Below are 18,239 nucleotides of genomic sequence, written 5' to 3' on the forward strand. Positions count from 1 at the left end.
ATATAATGTGGTCACAAATGGTATCCTACTCTGGTATTTTGACTTTCTCTTTGCATTCTTTCCAGTCAGTATTTAGAGTCTGTGGACACAAGTTGCTATTAAGTATCTTCTTCTTTTTGTAAATATTTGTTTATTTGGCTATGTCAGGTCTTAGTGGCTGCATGAGGGGTCTTTGTTGCATCACGCCCGTCTTTTGTTGCAGTGCACAGACTCTCTAGCTGTGGTGTGAGGGCTCAGTAGTTGTGCTGCACAGGTTTAGTTGCTTCTTAGCATGTGGAATCTTAGTTCCCTGACCAGGGGTTGAACCCACGTCCCCTTAAATTGCAAGGCAGATTCTTAACCACTCAACCACCAGGGAAGCCCCTAAGTATCTTTATCAATACTTTTGATAGCGAAAGTCTGCAAGGAGAAATTTTCCTTCTGTCAAAGTATATTCATTTGTTTTAGTGCCTGTGTGAGGCACTTGGAATACAGTGGGAAACAAGAATACATGGGCTTAACTCTTATAGGATTTGCAGTTTGGTAGAACATACAGACAAATGAATAATAGTTATACTGAAGCATAGTATGTTAGGTGAGGTAATTGGAAAAATATGGAGTGCTATACACTTCATTTCTTTTGGAGTGATGGGGAAGGCTAACAGAAGTTGCTTAGCAGTATATATAAGAGTTAACTCAGAACAACATTTTACAATGCTTTTTAGTTACAAAGTATAATTTGTTATCTTATCTGATGCTTACAACAATCTTGAGAGATGGTAGGACAAGTTTTTTACTATTTCCAGTTAATAAATAAGGAAACTGGAGTTGAAGAAGGCGAAGTAATTGGGTAAGGCTAAGTGGCAAGCCTGAACTTAAATTTAGGTATTCGATTTCTGTACTAGTCTCCCCAAAGTAAAAAGTCATTATATGTTGGCTGTTTTTATTATTGCACTGTAACAGTGCCAGTTTATCACAAATGGAGTTGAGATAATTTTTAAGAAGCAGAATCTTTCTCCTCATTCTGAGTGAGGCATCGGCTTTTAACCTGAAACTGAGAACATCCTAGCTAGTGTAATATTTCTTGTCATATCTTTCACTGTATCAGAACACATATAAGTCACTTATTCACACTGTCCTGTTGTAAGCTCCAACCCATTAGCTTAGGAATCCCCGTGACTTAGAAAGTTTGAAATGTATTACACTTGGAAGGAGAAGTTTATTTCTTTTAAACATCTGGAATTCTTAGGAAGTGCTTTAGAGTAGTATAGGCTCATGGAGAAATTTGTGAGAAATTCTTTCCATATGTTACTTATCAGATGTATAGCCTGCTTATGATACGTATGATGAACAAGCTTAAGGACTGAATATGAAAAATCAGAAAGGACCTATTCATTAAAAATAAAATAAAACTAGCAACTTGGATATGCCTCTGTGTTTTCAGTTATTTTTATGAGTCCCCAGTTTTTACTCTTCTAGAGTCCTGAAAAAGTTAAAAGCAAGTTTACTTCTTTAGTTCTCCATTTGCTAGTATAACTCTGGAATCTGGAAAGAAAGTCCTGTAGTCTTACTCTCCTGATAACATTATTTGGGGCATTCTTTAAGATAATTTCATTATAGTTCTCAATTTCTTTTTATTTTATAAAAGAGTATCACTTAAAATGTAGAAAATGCAAACACATAGGAAGAAGAAAATGAAAATCACCCATGGTTATATCACTTAGATTTAACTACTATTAATTTTTTTTTAATCTTAGTTTTTCTCTGTGAATAGGTGGAGGTTTTATGTAGTTCTATCTATACAATGCCCTTTTCCCTGGATGGTATTATGTAAGCAGCCTATTTGGAGAAGGAAATGGCAACCCACTCCAGTGTTCTTGCCTGGAGAATCCCAGGGACAGAGGAGCCTGGTGGGCTGCCATCTATGGAGTCGCACAGAGTCGAATACGACTGATGCGACTTAGCAGCAGCAGCAAGCAGCCTATTATAAATATTTGTTGAGTACTTTCTAACATTGTATGAGGACTTTCACAGACATATCTGCTAGAAAATTATCATTTCTCTATTTTGAGAAAACGGAGGTTAAAGAAGTTGTGGCTACTTCAAGGATATATAGTTGGTAAATAATAGAATCAAGATTTCAAACTCAGGTCTTCCAATTTCATGTCCCTGTGCTTTTACTGCTTTATTATCAATATATCTGTTGAATTGAACTATGAATATTCTTACTAAAAATTGTCTTAAGATATTTTTGTGTTTTTTACCTAAATTAAACATTATTATTATAGATATAAGCCTTCCAAAGTCAGCAGCCATCTGTTACACAGCAGCACTATTGAAGACGAGGACTGTTTCAGATAAGTAAGTAGTTATGAAAACTACAAGTTTAGAAAGACTGCTAAAATCAACATTATGTTTTTCATTCACTGACTTTAAAAATGCTTTTTCCCCCCGACTTCCTGCTGAATAACCCTTAGCTTACAGGGCTTTGAAGATTCTTACTATCTGTAACAGTGGAAACAGCAAGGTTTTTAGAGCTAAGTAAACTTCGGTGCAAATTCAAAGTCTACAACATACTAGCTGTGGAACTTTGGTCAAGTTAATCAGTTTGAGTTTCTTCCTCATCTATAAAATAAGAATAATACTATAGGGTGGTTGTGTGAAGATTATGTGTGTTAAATGCCCAAAGCATTACTAGGTAGAAAGTGTATTCAGTACATAGTAGCTGTGATGGTAATAATGATAAGGTTGTGTGGAAGGGAGATAGGTTTCATGTTAATCTGTTCTGAGATTATAATTCTGAATTATTGTGATTTCCTTGTATTTTTGGCTGCCATTAATGAATTTCTCTTTGTTCCACAGGTAAGATACTCAGAAACCAACCAAATGGCAAATGTTTTCTTTCACCTTAGATTATTATGCCTTAATGTGAATTAGAATGAAATGTTCACAGACTTTTTCCTCTCAATGAATATTTGCTAAGAATGTAATACTTTCATGAGATCTTCTAGATGTCCCTGTGTAGCATTTCTTATTTCATTACTTTGCCCAAAGTGTGACTCTAATGGACTTCTGAAGGCTTTCTTCACCTTAACTTGAAGATTTCTATCTCTTACGCTGCCTTCTTTTATATGTTGAACCAAAATGTAGTAGCTATTTGACTTTGACTTCTGCCATCACCAGAAACCTCTGATTCAGGGTCTAGATGACCTTAATTAATTAATTAAAATATTTATGTATTTAAATATTTATTTCTTCATTTTGTTCTTTTCTTACAGATTCTCTCCAGAAACAGCCTCCAGAAGAGGGTTAAGCACAGCAGAAATTAATGCTGTGGAAGCAATTCATAGAGCTGTGGAATTTAATCCTCATGTTCCAAAAGTAAGAAATTTTATGATGAAAATACTACTTTTATTTAAGTTAATCAGATTCATAACAGTGTATAGACCAAATTTTGGGTCTCCATAATTTGAGGCAGAATTGTTTTAGTCTGCTATATTTTGATGTTTGCCTTAAAGGGGATGTTAGTACTTCACTATAGGCTTTATAATTGCTGTCAAAATAAAATTTGAGGTATGTTCACTTAGCTGTTCCTTTTACTATAGTTACAGAGAAGAAATAAAATGACTTGGCCCTATGAAAGATCATTCATATTTCAGATCATTAAATCAGATTTCCTGTTACTTTAAAAGCTTTTTACATCTAGGCAGATGCCTGGGTTTTAAATGAGGCCTAGGTAGACAAAGACTGAAGACAAATAGATTAAAATAATCAGTGTTAGGAAACAGATGTGGAAGTTTCCGGAAAATTGCTGAATTGATGTTTACTTAGTCCCAGACGAAACTGTACTCATCTCATTTGTCTTTATTTTGTACACCTTGCAAACATACAAATTATTGGTTAATCTATGTGTGTTATCACTCAAGGTGAAATTTTGGGTTTTAAAAACCATGTTCCAAATTAGGAAGTATAGCATATTCAAGAATATGATTTTATTTAAAAATGTAATTGTAGATTCCAGGATAATGTGTTAGTGGAATTTGGAAGCTAGCAAATATTAAAGGATTAACCTCTAAAAGATAATCTCCAAGAAATATGAGTTGTAAGTCTGTTTAGAGTAAATAAAGACAGAGTCAAGAATATTACTGAAATCTAAGAATGAAAGTCAACAATATTTATGCCATTCTCTCATTAAGTGAAACTGGTTCCATAAATTTAAATAAAAATTTTGGTATAAATTGTAATACATAAAAAGCAAAGTGTAAAAAAACAGAATGTGCATCTTAATGATTTATTACGAAGCAAATAAGTGGGAACTACCACTGAAGTCAAGAAACAACATTGTGATTCCCCAGAAACCCACCTACCCTTTTCCAATTACAGCTTCTTCTCTCCTGCCTAAAGGCAACAACTGTTCTTTTTTCTTTATTTTAACTTTTTATTGTGTACTGAGGTTCAATTCAGTTCAGTTCAGTTGCTCAGTTGTGTCCAACTCTTTGCGACCCCATGGACTGCAGCACACCAGGCCTCCCTGTCCATCGCCAGCTCCCGGAATTTACTCAATCTCATGTCCATCGAGTCAGTGATGCCATGCAACCATCTTGTCCTCTGTCATCCCCTTTCCCTCCCGCCTTCAATCTTTCCCAGCATCAGGGTCTTTTCAAAGGAGTCAGTTCTTCTCATCAAGTGACCAAAGTATTGGAGTTTCAGCTTCAATATCAGTCCTTCCAATGAACACCCAGGACTGATCTCCTTTAGGATGGACTGGTTGGATCTCCTTGCAGTCCAAGGGACTCTCAAGAGTCTTCTGCAACACCACAGTTCAAAAGTATCAATTCTTCAGCACTCAGCTTTCTTTATAGTCCAACTCTCACATCCATACATGACTACTGGAAAAACCATAGCTTTGGCTAGATGGACCCTTGTTGGTAAAGTAATGTTCTCTGCTTTTTAATATGCTGTCTAGGTTGGTCATGGCTTTTCTTCCAAGGAGCAAGCGTCTTTTAATTTCATGGCTGCAGTCACCATCTGCAGTGATTTTGGAGCCCCAAAAAATAAAGTCTGTCACTGTTTCCACTGTTTCCCCATCTATTTGCCATGAAGTGAGGTATTGAGGTATAGCCAGTCAACAATGTTGTGATAGTTTTAGGTGAACAGCAAGGGGACTCAGCTACACATATACATGTATCCATTCTCCCTCTCTGTCTTTATTTACTCTCATCTAGGCTGCCACATAACATTGAGTAGAGTTCCATGTGCTATGATAGTTGGTCCTTGTTGGTTATCCATTTCAAATAAACAGAGTGTACATGTCCATCCCAAACTCCCTAACTATCCCTTCCTTCCATTCCTCCCACCACAACCACAAGTTCATTCTCTTAAGTCTGTGAATCTCTCTGTTTTGTAAGTAAGTTTATCTGTATCATTCCTTTCTAGATTCCACACATAAAGCATGTCATATGATATTTCTCCTCTGTCTGACTTACTTCACTCAGTATGATGATTTCTAGGTCCATCTATGTTGCTGCAAATGGAATGATTTTATTCTTTTTAATGGCTGAGTGATATTCTATCATATATGTGTACCACATCTTTTTTATCCATTCCTCTGTCAATGGACATTTAAGTTGCTTCCATGTCTTGGCTATAGTGAACAGTACTGTGGTGAATATATGTGGTAAATATGTATCCTTTCAGATCATATTTTTCTACATATACACCCAGGAGTGGATTTCAGGGTCATATGATAGCTTTATTTTTAGTTTTTTAAGGAACCTCCGTACTATTCTCCGTAGTGCCTGTACCAGTTTGTTGTTCAGTTGCTCAGTCATGTCCAACTGTTTGTTACCCCATGGACTGCTCCACTCTAGGTCTCCTTGTCCTTCACTATCTCCTGGAACTTGCTCAAACTCATGTCCATTGAGTCGGTGATGCCATCCAACCATCTCATCCTCTGTTGTCCCCTTCTCCTCCTGCCTTCAATCTTTCCCAGCATCAGTCTTTTCCAGTGAGTTGGCTCGTCGCATTAGGTGGCCAAAGTATTGGAGTTTCAGCTTCACTGTCAGTCCTTCCAATGTACTCAGTATTCAGGATTGATTTCCTTTAGGTTTGACTGGTTTGATCTTCTTGCAGTCTAAGGGACTCTCAAGAGTCTTCTCCAACACCTCAGTTCAAAGGCATCAAAATGTACCAATTTACATTCCCACTAATAGTGTATGAGGGTGACCACCATCCTGACATTAATTATGTTCACTTCCTTCTTTTCTTATATTTTTGATCAATACTTTTCCTTTATTGCTGGCTTTATAAACCAAATTAAGGAGTGAAAGTGAAAGAAGAAAGTGAAGTCACTCAGTCGTGTCCGACTCTTTGCGACCCCATCGACTATAGCCTACAGGCTTCTCTGTCCATGGGATTTTCCAGGCAAGAATACTGGAGTGGGTTGTCATTTCCTTCTCCAGGGGATCTTCCCAACCCAGGGATCGAACCCAGGTCTCCCACATTGCAGACACTTTACCCTCTGAGCCACCAGGGAAGCCCAAATTAAGGAGTGGTCCCTGTTATCATTCTCAGGAATAATTTGTGTAAAAATTAGAATTATTTCTGCCTTCAGTGATTGGTAGAATTTGCTGATAAAGCCATCTGATTCTGTATTTTTCTTTGTTAGAAGGATTTCCTTTACAAATTTCATATTAATTACAAATTCAATTACTTAACAATTCCATCTACTGCTAAGTCACTTCAGTCCTGTCTGACTCGGTGCGACCCCATAGACGGCAGCCCACCAGGCTTCCCCATCCCTGGGATTCTCCAGGCAAGAACACTGGAGTGGGTTGCCATTTCCTTCTCCAAGGCATGAAAGTGAAAAGTGAAAGTGAAGTCGCTCAGTCGTGTCCGACTCTTAGTGACCCCATGGACTGCAACCTACCAGGCTCCTCCATCCATAGGATTTGCCAGGCAAGAGTACCATAGCTATTCACATTTTAAATTTTTTCTTATGTTAGTTTTTAGTAAGATATATTTTTCTAGGAATTTATTTCATAATTTTCAAATTTACTGGCATAAAGATTTCAACTTTGTTTGGCCCCATTTTATTTTTTTTATTTCATGTATCTTATTAAAGGTACTTAACTCGTTAATTTTTAGTCTTTTTTTCTAATATATCCATTTAAGTCTATTAACCTCTAATATTAATATAATTTTAACTACATAGTATAGCATTACTTTTTATATTGTTTAGTTCAAAATATTTTCTAATTTCCTCTATGACTTCCTCTTTGATTAGAGGTATATTTATTCCATTTAGAGATGTATTTAACTTCCAAACATATGAAGATTATCTTCTTATGAATGATTTCTGGCATAATTGTGTTTTGGCCAGAAAACATACTCTGTGTGATTTCACCTCTTTAAAACATTTTTTGATTCTTGAATTTCTGTTTATTTTTCACATTTCTTACATTATTTGCAGTTTTGAATTCTCTGCCAAAATTTTTAATGTAATCTCTCTCTTTGAAAATAGTTTAAAGTAGTTATCTTAAATTCTTTCTCTGATAATCCTGATATGGAGAACTTTTCTGTATCTGTTTTTATTATCTGCCTTTTTCTGTTGCATCATGTTCATATTGTCTTTTCCCTTATGCCTGATTTTCTTTGACTATGTGCCAGATATTTTATTTGAAAAATTGTAGAAATAGCTTAAAACCTCGTAATATTATATTTCTTCAGAGAGAATTTTCTTTGCCCTTAGATCCCTGGAAGAATCACTAGCAGGTCATGATCACCTTAATTCATTTTCAGGGATTGATATTTTATGGTCTACCTGGATGACTAAACTGACTTCAGTCATGAAATATTTAGTTTATTTCTGGTTCATTCTTACTCCTAAGATGCAGCCTTCAGAGCCCCAGTCTAATCCTGAGGGTTTTGCCAGGGCCCTCACTCTTGACAGGCCTTGAACTGCGAATTTTGTTCCTTTAGTCTTATGAAACTGATGAAAAAAGGCTGAATAGCTTCCTAAGCATCTTTTCCAGAGTTGTCTAATGTCCCTATATTTTGTAAAAGAAGCCCCAGGTGTGGCTTACTTCTCTGATTTCTGCCTTCGCTGGACTGTGGCGTCATAATTGTTTACCCTTTGTTAATTCTCTAATGTATTTAATTCAACTTTTTAAAATCAACAGCTTTTCTAGTTATCTGGGAGATTTGATCTGAGTTACCCAATCTTCCATTACTGGAAGCAGAGGTCTAAAAATACTTTTCTGTGAAAGGCTCTGCTCTCTCATGCTGCAGAGTGGTTAAGAATGGTTTATAATTTCTATACATTTGTGCCAACAGTTATTGTCTGTCTTTTAACTATAGTTGTCCTAGTAGGTATGAAATGGCATCTCATTGTGATTTTGTGGTTGACAGACAACAGTTATTGTCTGTCTTTTAACTATAGTTGTCCTAGTAGGTATGAAATGGCATCTCATTGTCATTTTGAAATGGCATCTCATTTGTGCATTTCCTTAATGACTAATGGTGTTGAACATCTTTTAATGTGCTTATTGGCTGTTTTTGAAAATTTTTTCAAATAATCTTTCTTGGAATATAACTGATTTGCCGTGTTGTGTTACTTTCAGTTGTACAGCAAAGTGAGTCAGTTATACGTATATCCACTCTTTTTTAGATTCTTTTCCTGTACAAGTCATTACAGAACATTGGGTAGAGTACCCCATGCTATACAGTAGGTCCTTATTAGTTACTTATTTTATATATAGTAGTGTATATGTCTCATCCAAATCTCTGGATTTATCCCTCCTCCCTATTTCCCCCGGTAACAATCAGTTTGATTTCCACATCTGTGACTCTTATTTCTGTTTTACAAATAAGTTCATCTGTATCATTTCTTTTTAGATTTTACATATAAGTAATATCATATGACATTTGTCCTTCTTGGTCCGACTTACTTCACTTAGTATGACAATCTCTAGATTCATCCATGTTGCTGCAAATGGCGTTATTTCATTCTTTTTTATGGCTGAATAGTATTCCATTGTGTATGTGTACCACATATTCTTTATCCATTCATATGTCAATGAACATGTAGGTTGCTTTCATGTCTTAGCTATTGTAACTAGTACTGCAGTGAACATTGGGATGGGTGTATCTTTTCTAATTATGGTTTTCTCCAGATATATGCCCAAGAATGGGATTGTGTATCTTCTTTGGGTAAATATTCAAGTCCTTTGCACATTTTTAAATTCACTTATAAAAAGTGTTCTTTAACATTTTTCTGCCATTGACATTCTTGATTAACATGATCTAAAACCATTATGAATCTCCATAGTTGAGAAATACCAGTGTAACATAATTTTACCCATGAAATGAAATCATGAGATTGGTCATGAACCTTGCTGAGATGTGGATACTGCAGAGTCAGCTAGGGTTATCCCTTTGGTAAATTACTTATGTGTAAACAAGCCTCAGAGCACATGATTCAGATTGTGCCTTAACAAAATTATGGCTTTATACATCATGGCTGTTTAGAGATTCCACAGATGATTGAAACCATAAATATTAAATCCCCAAATATCAGTGATTTACTGTAGATGTAATTGTTTTTAGTAAGACAGTTTACACATCAGTTAGAATAGTATTGTCTAATTTAGGATGTAGCAATAGTTTGCTGCAATATTTCACTGAGAGTTTTTATTAGCATACTACCACAAAATTCTTCTAAATTTTATTATTTTTAGATTTAAATTTGAAATAGTTGCCTTAAAAAGTCCAGAAATATATCCATATGTATTTTGTCATTTCATTTTTGAGAAAAGCACCAGTGCAATTGGGTGGGGAAAGGAAACGCTTTTCAACAAATGGTGTTGGAACATCTGAATGTCTGAATGGGGAAAAAATCATGAAATATTCTCATAGCATGCATAACCATTAATTTGAGATGGATCATTTACCTAAGTGTAAAAGCTAAAACTGTACATTTAGAAAAAAAATCTAAGAATATCTTTGAAATTTTCAGGTACACAAAAATTTCCTAGGACAGTATAGGCACTTAACTGTAAGAGAAAAAAAAATTCTATATTGGCCTTTTCAAAACTTTAAAATTCTTCTCACTGATGACAGTGTTAAAAATGAAAAGGCAGGGAATCCCCCAGTGGTCAGTGGTTAGAACTACGTGCTTTCACTGCTGAGTGTTCAAGTTCTGTCCCTGGTCAGAGTACTAAGGTCCCATAAGTTGTGCAGTGTGGCCAAAGTAAATAAATAAAATCTTCACCATCATTCTTTTTAAATGAAAATGCAAACTGCAAACAGGAAAATAGTATCTCCAATTTGCTTGTTTGCCAAGCAAACAAACTCGTATTCAGAGTATATAAATATAAAATGACAACTTTAATCAAAAGCCTTGAACAGATACTTCAGCAGAGAAGATATTGGAATGTCCAATAAACACGTAAAGAGGTGCTCACCATATTTGGTTATCAGGGAAATGCATTATAAAATTACAATAAGGTATTATGCCTATCAGAATGGCTGTAATTAAAAATACTATAAAATATTGGTAAGAGTGTGGAATATTTAGAACTCTAATACATTGCTGCCTTAGTGTATGAAATGATACAACCACTTTGGCAATTTCTTATAAAATTAGACATATATCTCATCCTGTCACCCAGAAGTTCTACACCAAGGTATGTATCCAAGAGAATGAAAATTTATTTAGCAATAAAAAGAAAAGAACAACTGATACAGCAAAACATGGATGAATCTTAAAAATATAGTATTGTGCAAAGGAGTATATACTGAATGATTCCATTTATGTGCTACTCAAGAAAAGATAAAAGTGATCTATTGTGGTAGAAATTAGCACAGTAGTTTGCCTCAGGTGGTCAGGGTAGAGGTATTAACTGGAAAGGAAACTTTCTGGGGTGATGGTGCTGCTTGTCTGTGTTTTTTAAAAGTCGTTGAACTACATACTTAAAGCCTGTGCATTTTACTGTTTTTAAATTATACCTCAATAAAGAAAAAAAAAGATATGATTCAACATGGAAAACACTGTCATGCCTCCTCATAAAATGAGATGATATTTGTGAAGTTCTTAAAGTTTTATCCCTGGGTTGGGGAGATCCTCTGGAGAAGGGAAGGGCAACCCACTCCAGTTTTCTTGCCTGGAGACTCCCATGGACAGAGGAGCCTGGTGAGCTATACAGTCTTTGGGGTTGCCAAGAGTCGGGGTTGCAAAGAGTCGGACACGACTGAGTGACTGACACTTCTGCTATTAACAATGTCTGAATATCAGGTAACAGTATTGATTATTACAGCTATCATTGCTTTATTATGCTCTGTTACCATTTTCTCTTCCTGTTTAAGCTGTTCCAGTTTGTCCTCTTTCCGTGTGAATATTATTTGAGTACTTTAGAATGTATGAGACTTGGGGATTCCTTTGTTGAGAAGATGTGAAGGTGAAGATAGTTAGGTGAGACAGGAATTAACTAATTTGAATTACTTAATACCCTGAGGACAATTTATTTTGTCTTATAGAAGAAGCCCTTGAGAGAAGAGTGATAATAGAACATTTAAAAACAAAACAATGACAAAAACTTGTTTAGTAAATCTCTACAAATTGAGTACATATTTAAGAATATGTAATCTGTAGCTTTTAAAAGTTATTATTTCTTACTTTATATTAAAACTAGTTTTGGCATTGTGCTGCTAAGAAAGTAGACCATGCCAGGTGGCCTTTATAAGTATAAGGGGAATTTTAAAAATAAATTAATACGTAAAAGGTAAAATCCATTCTGGTTGGTCAGAAATTGAAGCCTGTAGAATGAGTCCCATCCATCAGAGAAGCTACTGGGTCTTTAGCAGCAGGGTTACATTTCTTTGGCCGTACTACCTATATTATAGCAGCATGTGTAAAAGAGGAGGGGAAGGGGCTTGATTGAGATTCTGAGTGGCATAGCAGGAGTACAGAGAGAAAAAGGAAGTGGTATTAAAGTCTGTGACCCATTCCTAGAGCACAGTGAACCTTTTGCTTTCCATTATAGTGTACTGTGGACAGGCTGGAAGGATTGAGATATCAAATGCTTATTTCTTGAGGTGTTGCTCCATAGGATGATGCGCTGTTTAGCCCCCAATCCCTCTCTTTTTAATGTAAGATCACTTTCACTTTGCTCCTGAGGCTGTTAGGTAGTATCATGTTTTTTTCAGTTTATCCAGATAGCAGTTGTTTTTACTTTCTATCTTGGAACTTTCTTTAGTCTCTCCTATAATACATCTCCGTGTGGAATCTTTGCATTCAGCCTGCCTGTCCAATCTCATAGAATGTGCACTGAGAAAACTAATTGCAGAGATAAATTGGTTCTTGATGTGCATGACTGATCAAGAGCAAAGTACCTTAACTTCAGATGCCTTCAGAGAGATTTTTCTTTAACCTCTGCTTTTAAGAGGAAGATTATAAAGCATTATCATTACTTCAGGTCAGAATTATATTGCTTTTGGTCAAAAGCTGTTGTAAGATTTGCAGAGTAATAGAAACAAAGTAATCTAGAGATAAATTATAAAGATCAAAGCAATTCAAAATTGAAGTGAATTTGAGTGTAAGCATAGGTATAGAGTTATGAAAGAAACCATCCGACCATACATCATTATGTCTTTTTAACTATAGCTCTCAAAGTAGCTTTAATTTTTATTATTTTTAGTGAAAAGCAAGAGACTTGAGTGATTATTTGAGTATATTGTCCATAGTTGAGTACTAGTTAAAATTGGCCCCAGCAATTTCTGATTTATTCCCTATATATTGAGAAGGTGATTTGAAGGTAATCTGGAAGGCCCTGTAGCACATACTAGGTGTTAGCTTTGGTTTATGTCTTTGACTATATTTTATTTGCTGGTAATTTCCAAATGTATTTCTTTTAACTCTGGCTTTCTTCCTTGTCTAAGAGACTCGCATTTCTATCTAGTTGTGGAAATTTTTACCTGGATAGGTACCTCAGACATTTCAATGTGTCTCAAAGTAGATTTTTTAAAAAAATTTTTAGTTTCTTCTCCAACTTGCCTCTCCTTTCTATTTCTATATTTTGATTTATGACTTTATTATTCTCTTCTCTAATAAACCTTTACTCTGTCCTTTCCAAATTACCAACTCATATCCTTTGAAATGTCTTTCAGATCTAACCATATACTCCATCCCTACTGTCACTGCTTATTGTGCACCTTCACTGCTTGTTCATCAAAGTAATGAATTAAAAAAAAAAAAATTCACACTCTTTAGAAGTTATAAAGTAAAATAATCCCCTGTTTTTCCTCTCTCAGTTCTACTTCTCTTACATAACCACTGTTTCTGTCTGGTGTATTTGTTGCCAGACATTCTCTGCATTTTTAAAATTAATTTTTTATTGGAGTATAGTTGCTTTACAATGTTGTGTTAGTTTTTACGGAACAGCAAAATGAATCATCTATCTGCATATCCCCTAATTTTGCTTGGACTATTTAAACAGATTCCTCAGTGGTCTCCATACCATCCATTGCTCTCTACTCTGGCTATTGCCAGAGTTATCAATCTAAATAGCAAATCTTACTCTGCCAAAGAGCTCTGCTTGTTCCGTTTTGCCTATAGGATAAGGACCAACCCCTTAGTATTGGGTGTATAGAAGCCCTTCTTAGTCTGGGCCCAGTACCTGTCTCCAGTCTCGCTCCTTGCCACTTCTGCTTTGTTGCTTACCTCTAGCACTGCTATTCCCTGAATTAGTTAGGTCTCATTATGACTCCCTACCATTATATATATGCTCAGTCTCTTCTCTGCTTGGCAAGTGTCTACTCATTCTTTGAGATCCTGCTCATCTGATGCCTCCTTTATAGAGATGTCTTTCCCACTTTTTCCAAGCAGAGTTAATGTTCTTTCTTATATTTGTTTAGTGCCTTAATCATATATATATATATATATATATATATTTGGTTTGTTTATATATCTCTCCCTTAGTTATTTGTGAGCTTTTAAAAAAAGCAGGACTTTTGTCTTAGCATCATTTTATGTCTGATATTCTACTTAGCACATAATGGGCATTCAGTAAGTGTTTAGTGAATAGATATGTTTGTAATTTAGATTTGTACTATTATAAAGACCTATATCTGAGGTAAAGAATATAAAATTTTAGATCCCATCATATTTTTAAGCCATGTAATATTTTGTGAATTTTGCTACATTATGTCACTTTTGGCCTTTTAATGACAGAAGTACAATTTCAGCATGACCTTATTTCTTAACTTATAAAAGAACTCAACTTTTAATGGAATATTGTACTGTATTTTAAAATAATGAGTTAGATCTATATAGAGACAGAAAAAGATACACAAGATATATTGTGAAGTAAAAAGTGAGTTGCATAACAATTTGATACTATATTTAAGAAAAGTAGTGTTTTATGTTATGCTTAAAAAAAAGAAATCCACACAAATATAAATCAGATTATTATCTTTATTTTCTTTAATCACCAATCTTGTAATATATTCTTTTCCATGTGACTCTGGAGTGTTTGCATTTTTGTACTGTAAATATGTCCTTTCATAAGCAAAAAAAAAAAAAAACCAAAACAAACCAAATTACCCCTCAGTTTTTAACTTTTCATATTCTTCATTCTTCAAACAGAAGTAGTCTTGAATTTATTTTCACTTTGTTTTAAGTTTGCCCAGAGAGTTAGAAAATATCTTTAAGTAAAAACTGAAATACAGGTATGAGTTTGAAGACATTTTTGCTATATATATATACATATATATATCAGATCCAGTCAGTTAATAATTGTTTTAGGGTCTGCTTTGGGTGGATAGTGTAGTATGCTAGATGCTGAAGTAGAATATAAAGGATATGATTCTATTGTGTAATAACTTACAGCTTTTTCTGGGTAGCAAAAATTCCTGAGTAGCACTTTGTGGAGGACACAAAATAAGTAATAATCCTATAATTGGCTATTTTTTTTATAATTGGCTATTTTAAGTATATTTCCTTTAAGTTGAAAGTTTTTCTTTGTATTTTGAGGGTGAAATTTTATTTCAATGTCCTATTGGAAATTAAAAAATAAGAATTGCTTTGCTTTAAAGTCAAATTGTAAAGGACATTTGCTGGTAGGTAAGACATAATAGTAAAAAATAAGGTAGCATAAGGAAACAATTTTTTCATGATTAAATAATAAAGATTTTTAATATAAAATCCTAAAGTATCATTTTCTAATAAAGGTATCATATCTATTTGATTACTATCTGAATTGTCACTTAGAATATTGCTCAGTGAGAAGTATAGATATGTATTAATTGCTAAAAGTATTTTTATGTGTATTAAATTGAAACTTTTTATAAGTTTTACTGAATAATTGTTAATATAATTGCTGAGTGGCTTAACAAAGATAGGCATTAGTCTAAAGCTTCAGAATTCTAAAACTGATTGAAAATAATTGGAAATGTTTTTATCTGTAAAATAAAGCAAAATTCTAATAGAAAAGACTTGGTTTAAGTATTGAACCTCTCTGAAAATAAGATATTCTTTTTATGATGGAGATTACACTATGATTGCCTCATTTTCTTTGCTTCCTACCGAAGAAGCTCTTAGTGCACTTGCAAAGAGCGTAAGGAGTCATGTCAGAGGTCAGGTATTTGAGTCCATTTTCCCACAGCCGCCTGGTGTGAGTGATCTTTTACTGTGTTTTTAAAAAAATGGGCAAGGATTAAAGAGGATTAGAAAGAATATTACCCTCCTGAATATAGGTCCAAGGCACTAAGGGTAGAGAACCCAGCCAGGCAGCAAATGGGCTTTGCTTGACCAGGACACAACCTCTGCTGCATTCCTTTAAGAAACTGAATGGGAAATGTTAAGTCCCCAAACTGGATTAGTAAATAATCTCATAGCTTGTGACATCTGCTAAAATAAATTGATGAGCAGACTGCATTCTTACACTTTGAGGAGAGAGCCAGAGACATCAAGACTAAGAGTAATTATTCTTTTATCTTTTTTGCTTTTTAATTTCAGCTTTATTGGGTTATAGGAATAAAGAGTAATTAAAGATGAGCACTAAGCCCAGTAAGTGTTGGAAAGGCACATTGCATAAACAAAAAAGAAAAATTACTTTATATGTATTAATGCCATGAGTCCATATGTATTGATTAATAATCTAAGTCTATAAATTTGAAAGCACTACAAATTTTTATTTTCATAATTCTTCCTGTTTGTAGTAGTTTTACAAAGTATTTCACAAATTCAATTGTTGAATTTATGCTGTTTATCTCATTAATGAAATGTAAGGATATATCTTTTAAGACACCTTTGGAATGTCTCTCTTTTTATATTTTATAATAGACATTAATGTGGTTTGCACTGCATGACACATAATTCGGTATCAAATTATTGAGACACAAAAACGTGATTTCAAACTTATTCTAGTAGGGGAGGTGTACTCTGGCCTCAGTCTTTGGAAGAAGAAGCTAGCTATTTTTAAAAGATTTTAAGTTGACTACTTTAATAATAAAGGTGGTGTACAAGTTGGCTTCCCTGGTAGCTCAGTCAGTAAAGAATCTGCCTTCAGTGCAGGAGAGCGGGGTTTGATCCCTTGGATGGGAATATCCACTGGAGAAGGAAATGACAACCCACTCCGGTATTCTTTCTCGGAAAATCCTATGGACAGAGGAGGCTGGAGGGCTGAAGTCCATGGGGTTGCAAGAATTGGACACGACTTAGCAACTAACCCACCACTGTGCATGTGTGCTAAGTTGTTTCAGTCATGTCCAGTTCTTTGCGATCCTATGGGCTGTAGCCCACTAGGCCCCTCTGTCCATGGGATTCTCCAGGCAAGAATACTGGCGTGGGTTGCCATGCCCTTCTCCAGGGGGTCTTCCCGACCCAGGGATTGAACCCGCACTAGCGCCACGTGGGAAGACCCCACCACAAGTAGTTAATTTTGCATCTTTCTTCATCTAATTAGTATATTTGAATAGTGCAATAACTGTGATTATGCTGCTTTTGATATGGATTATGATATTAAGGGAAGCATTTCTTCAAGAGTTTAAGATAGAATTTCATTTCATATGTGAATAAGAATTGATAGGTTATAACTTTAACAGGGAGAAGGAAATGGCAACCCACTCCAGTGTTCTTGCCTGGAGAATCCCAGAGACGGAGGAGCCTGGTGGGCTGCCGTCTATGAGGTCGCACAGAGTCAGACACTGAAGTGACTTAGCAGCAGCAGCAACTTTAACAGGCATGCTCACTTACTTGAATGCATCTTGTACTATTCTCTTTAGTCTCAAGAATTCAAGTTGGCCCTATACAATGAATATGTCTTCCTATTCTTCTCCCCCCCACACTTCTCAATCTGTTATCCACTTTCCACCTTTCCATCACTTTTTGCCACTTCCACAAAGTGAAAGTGAAATTTGCTCAGTTGAGTCCAACTCTTTGCAACCCCATGGACTATACAGTCTATGGAATTCTCCAGGCCAGAATACTGGAGTGGGTAGCTTTTCCCTTCTCCAGGAGATCTTCCCAACCCAGGGATCAAACCCAGGTCTTGCACATTGCAGGCGGATTCTTTACCAGCTGAGCCACCAGGGAAGCCCATCAGTGGTTTAAAACATAATTATTACCTCTTAAACATAGAATTTACCATATGACATAGCAATTCCACTCCTAGTAACCCAAGAGATATGAAAACCTTTGCTCATATAAAAATCCATACACAATGGTTCAGTTCAGTTCAGTCACTTAGTCATGTCCCACTCTTTGCAACCCCATGAACCGTAGCACGCCAGGCCTCCCTGTCCATCACCAGCTCCCGGAGTTTACCCAAACTCATGTCCATAGAGTTGGTGATGCCATCCAACCATCTCATCCTCTGTCGTCCCCTTCTCCTCCTGCCCTCAATCTTTCCCAGCATCAGAGTCTTTTCAAATGAGTGAGCTCTTTGCATCAGGTGGCCAAAGTATTGGAGTTTTAGCTTCAACATCAGACCTTCCAATGAATATTCAGGACTGATTTCCTTTAGGATGGACTGGTTGGATCTTCTTGCAGTCCAAGGGACTCTCAAGAGTCTTCTCTAACACCACAGTTCAAAAGCATCAATTCTTTGGCACTCAGCTTTCTTTATAGTCCAACTCTCACATCCATACGTAACTACTGGAAAAACCATAGCCTTGACTAGATGGACCTTTGTTGACAAAGTAATGTCTCTGCATTTTAATATGCTGTCTAGGTTGGTCATAACTTTTCTTCCAAGGAGCAAGCA

At 35.5% G+C, this 18,239-nt stretch overlaps 1 protein-coding gene across 14 annotated transcripts in view; it reads left to right on the forward strand.

Annotated features, from left to right (window-relative positions):
• ST7L (suppression of tumorigenicity 7 like) overlaps window positions 1-18,239 on the forward strand; it is a 92,209-nt gene that overhangs the window by 38,960 nt on the left and 35,010 nt on the right. For all 14 annotated transcript variants that reach the window (XM_061121139.1, XM_061121145.1, XM_061121140.1 and 11 more), the window contains 2 exons: window positions 2,268-2,340; window positions 3,258-3,360. In XM_061121139.1, coding sequence (XP_060977122.1) covers window positions 2,268-2,340; window positions 3,258-3,360 — 176 coding nt within the window. The remainder of the gene's footprint in view (window positions 1-2,267; window positions 2,341-3,257; window positions 3,361-18,239) is intronic.

This window comes from Dama dama, chromosome 20 (assembly GCF_033118175.1).
Source record: "Dama dama isolate Ldn47 chromosome 20, ASM3311817v1, whole genome shotgun sequence".
In the NCBI taxonomy this organism is placed as follows: Eukaryota; Metazoa; Chordata; class Mammalia; order Artiodactyla; family Cervidae; genus Dama; species Dama dama.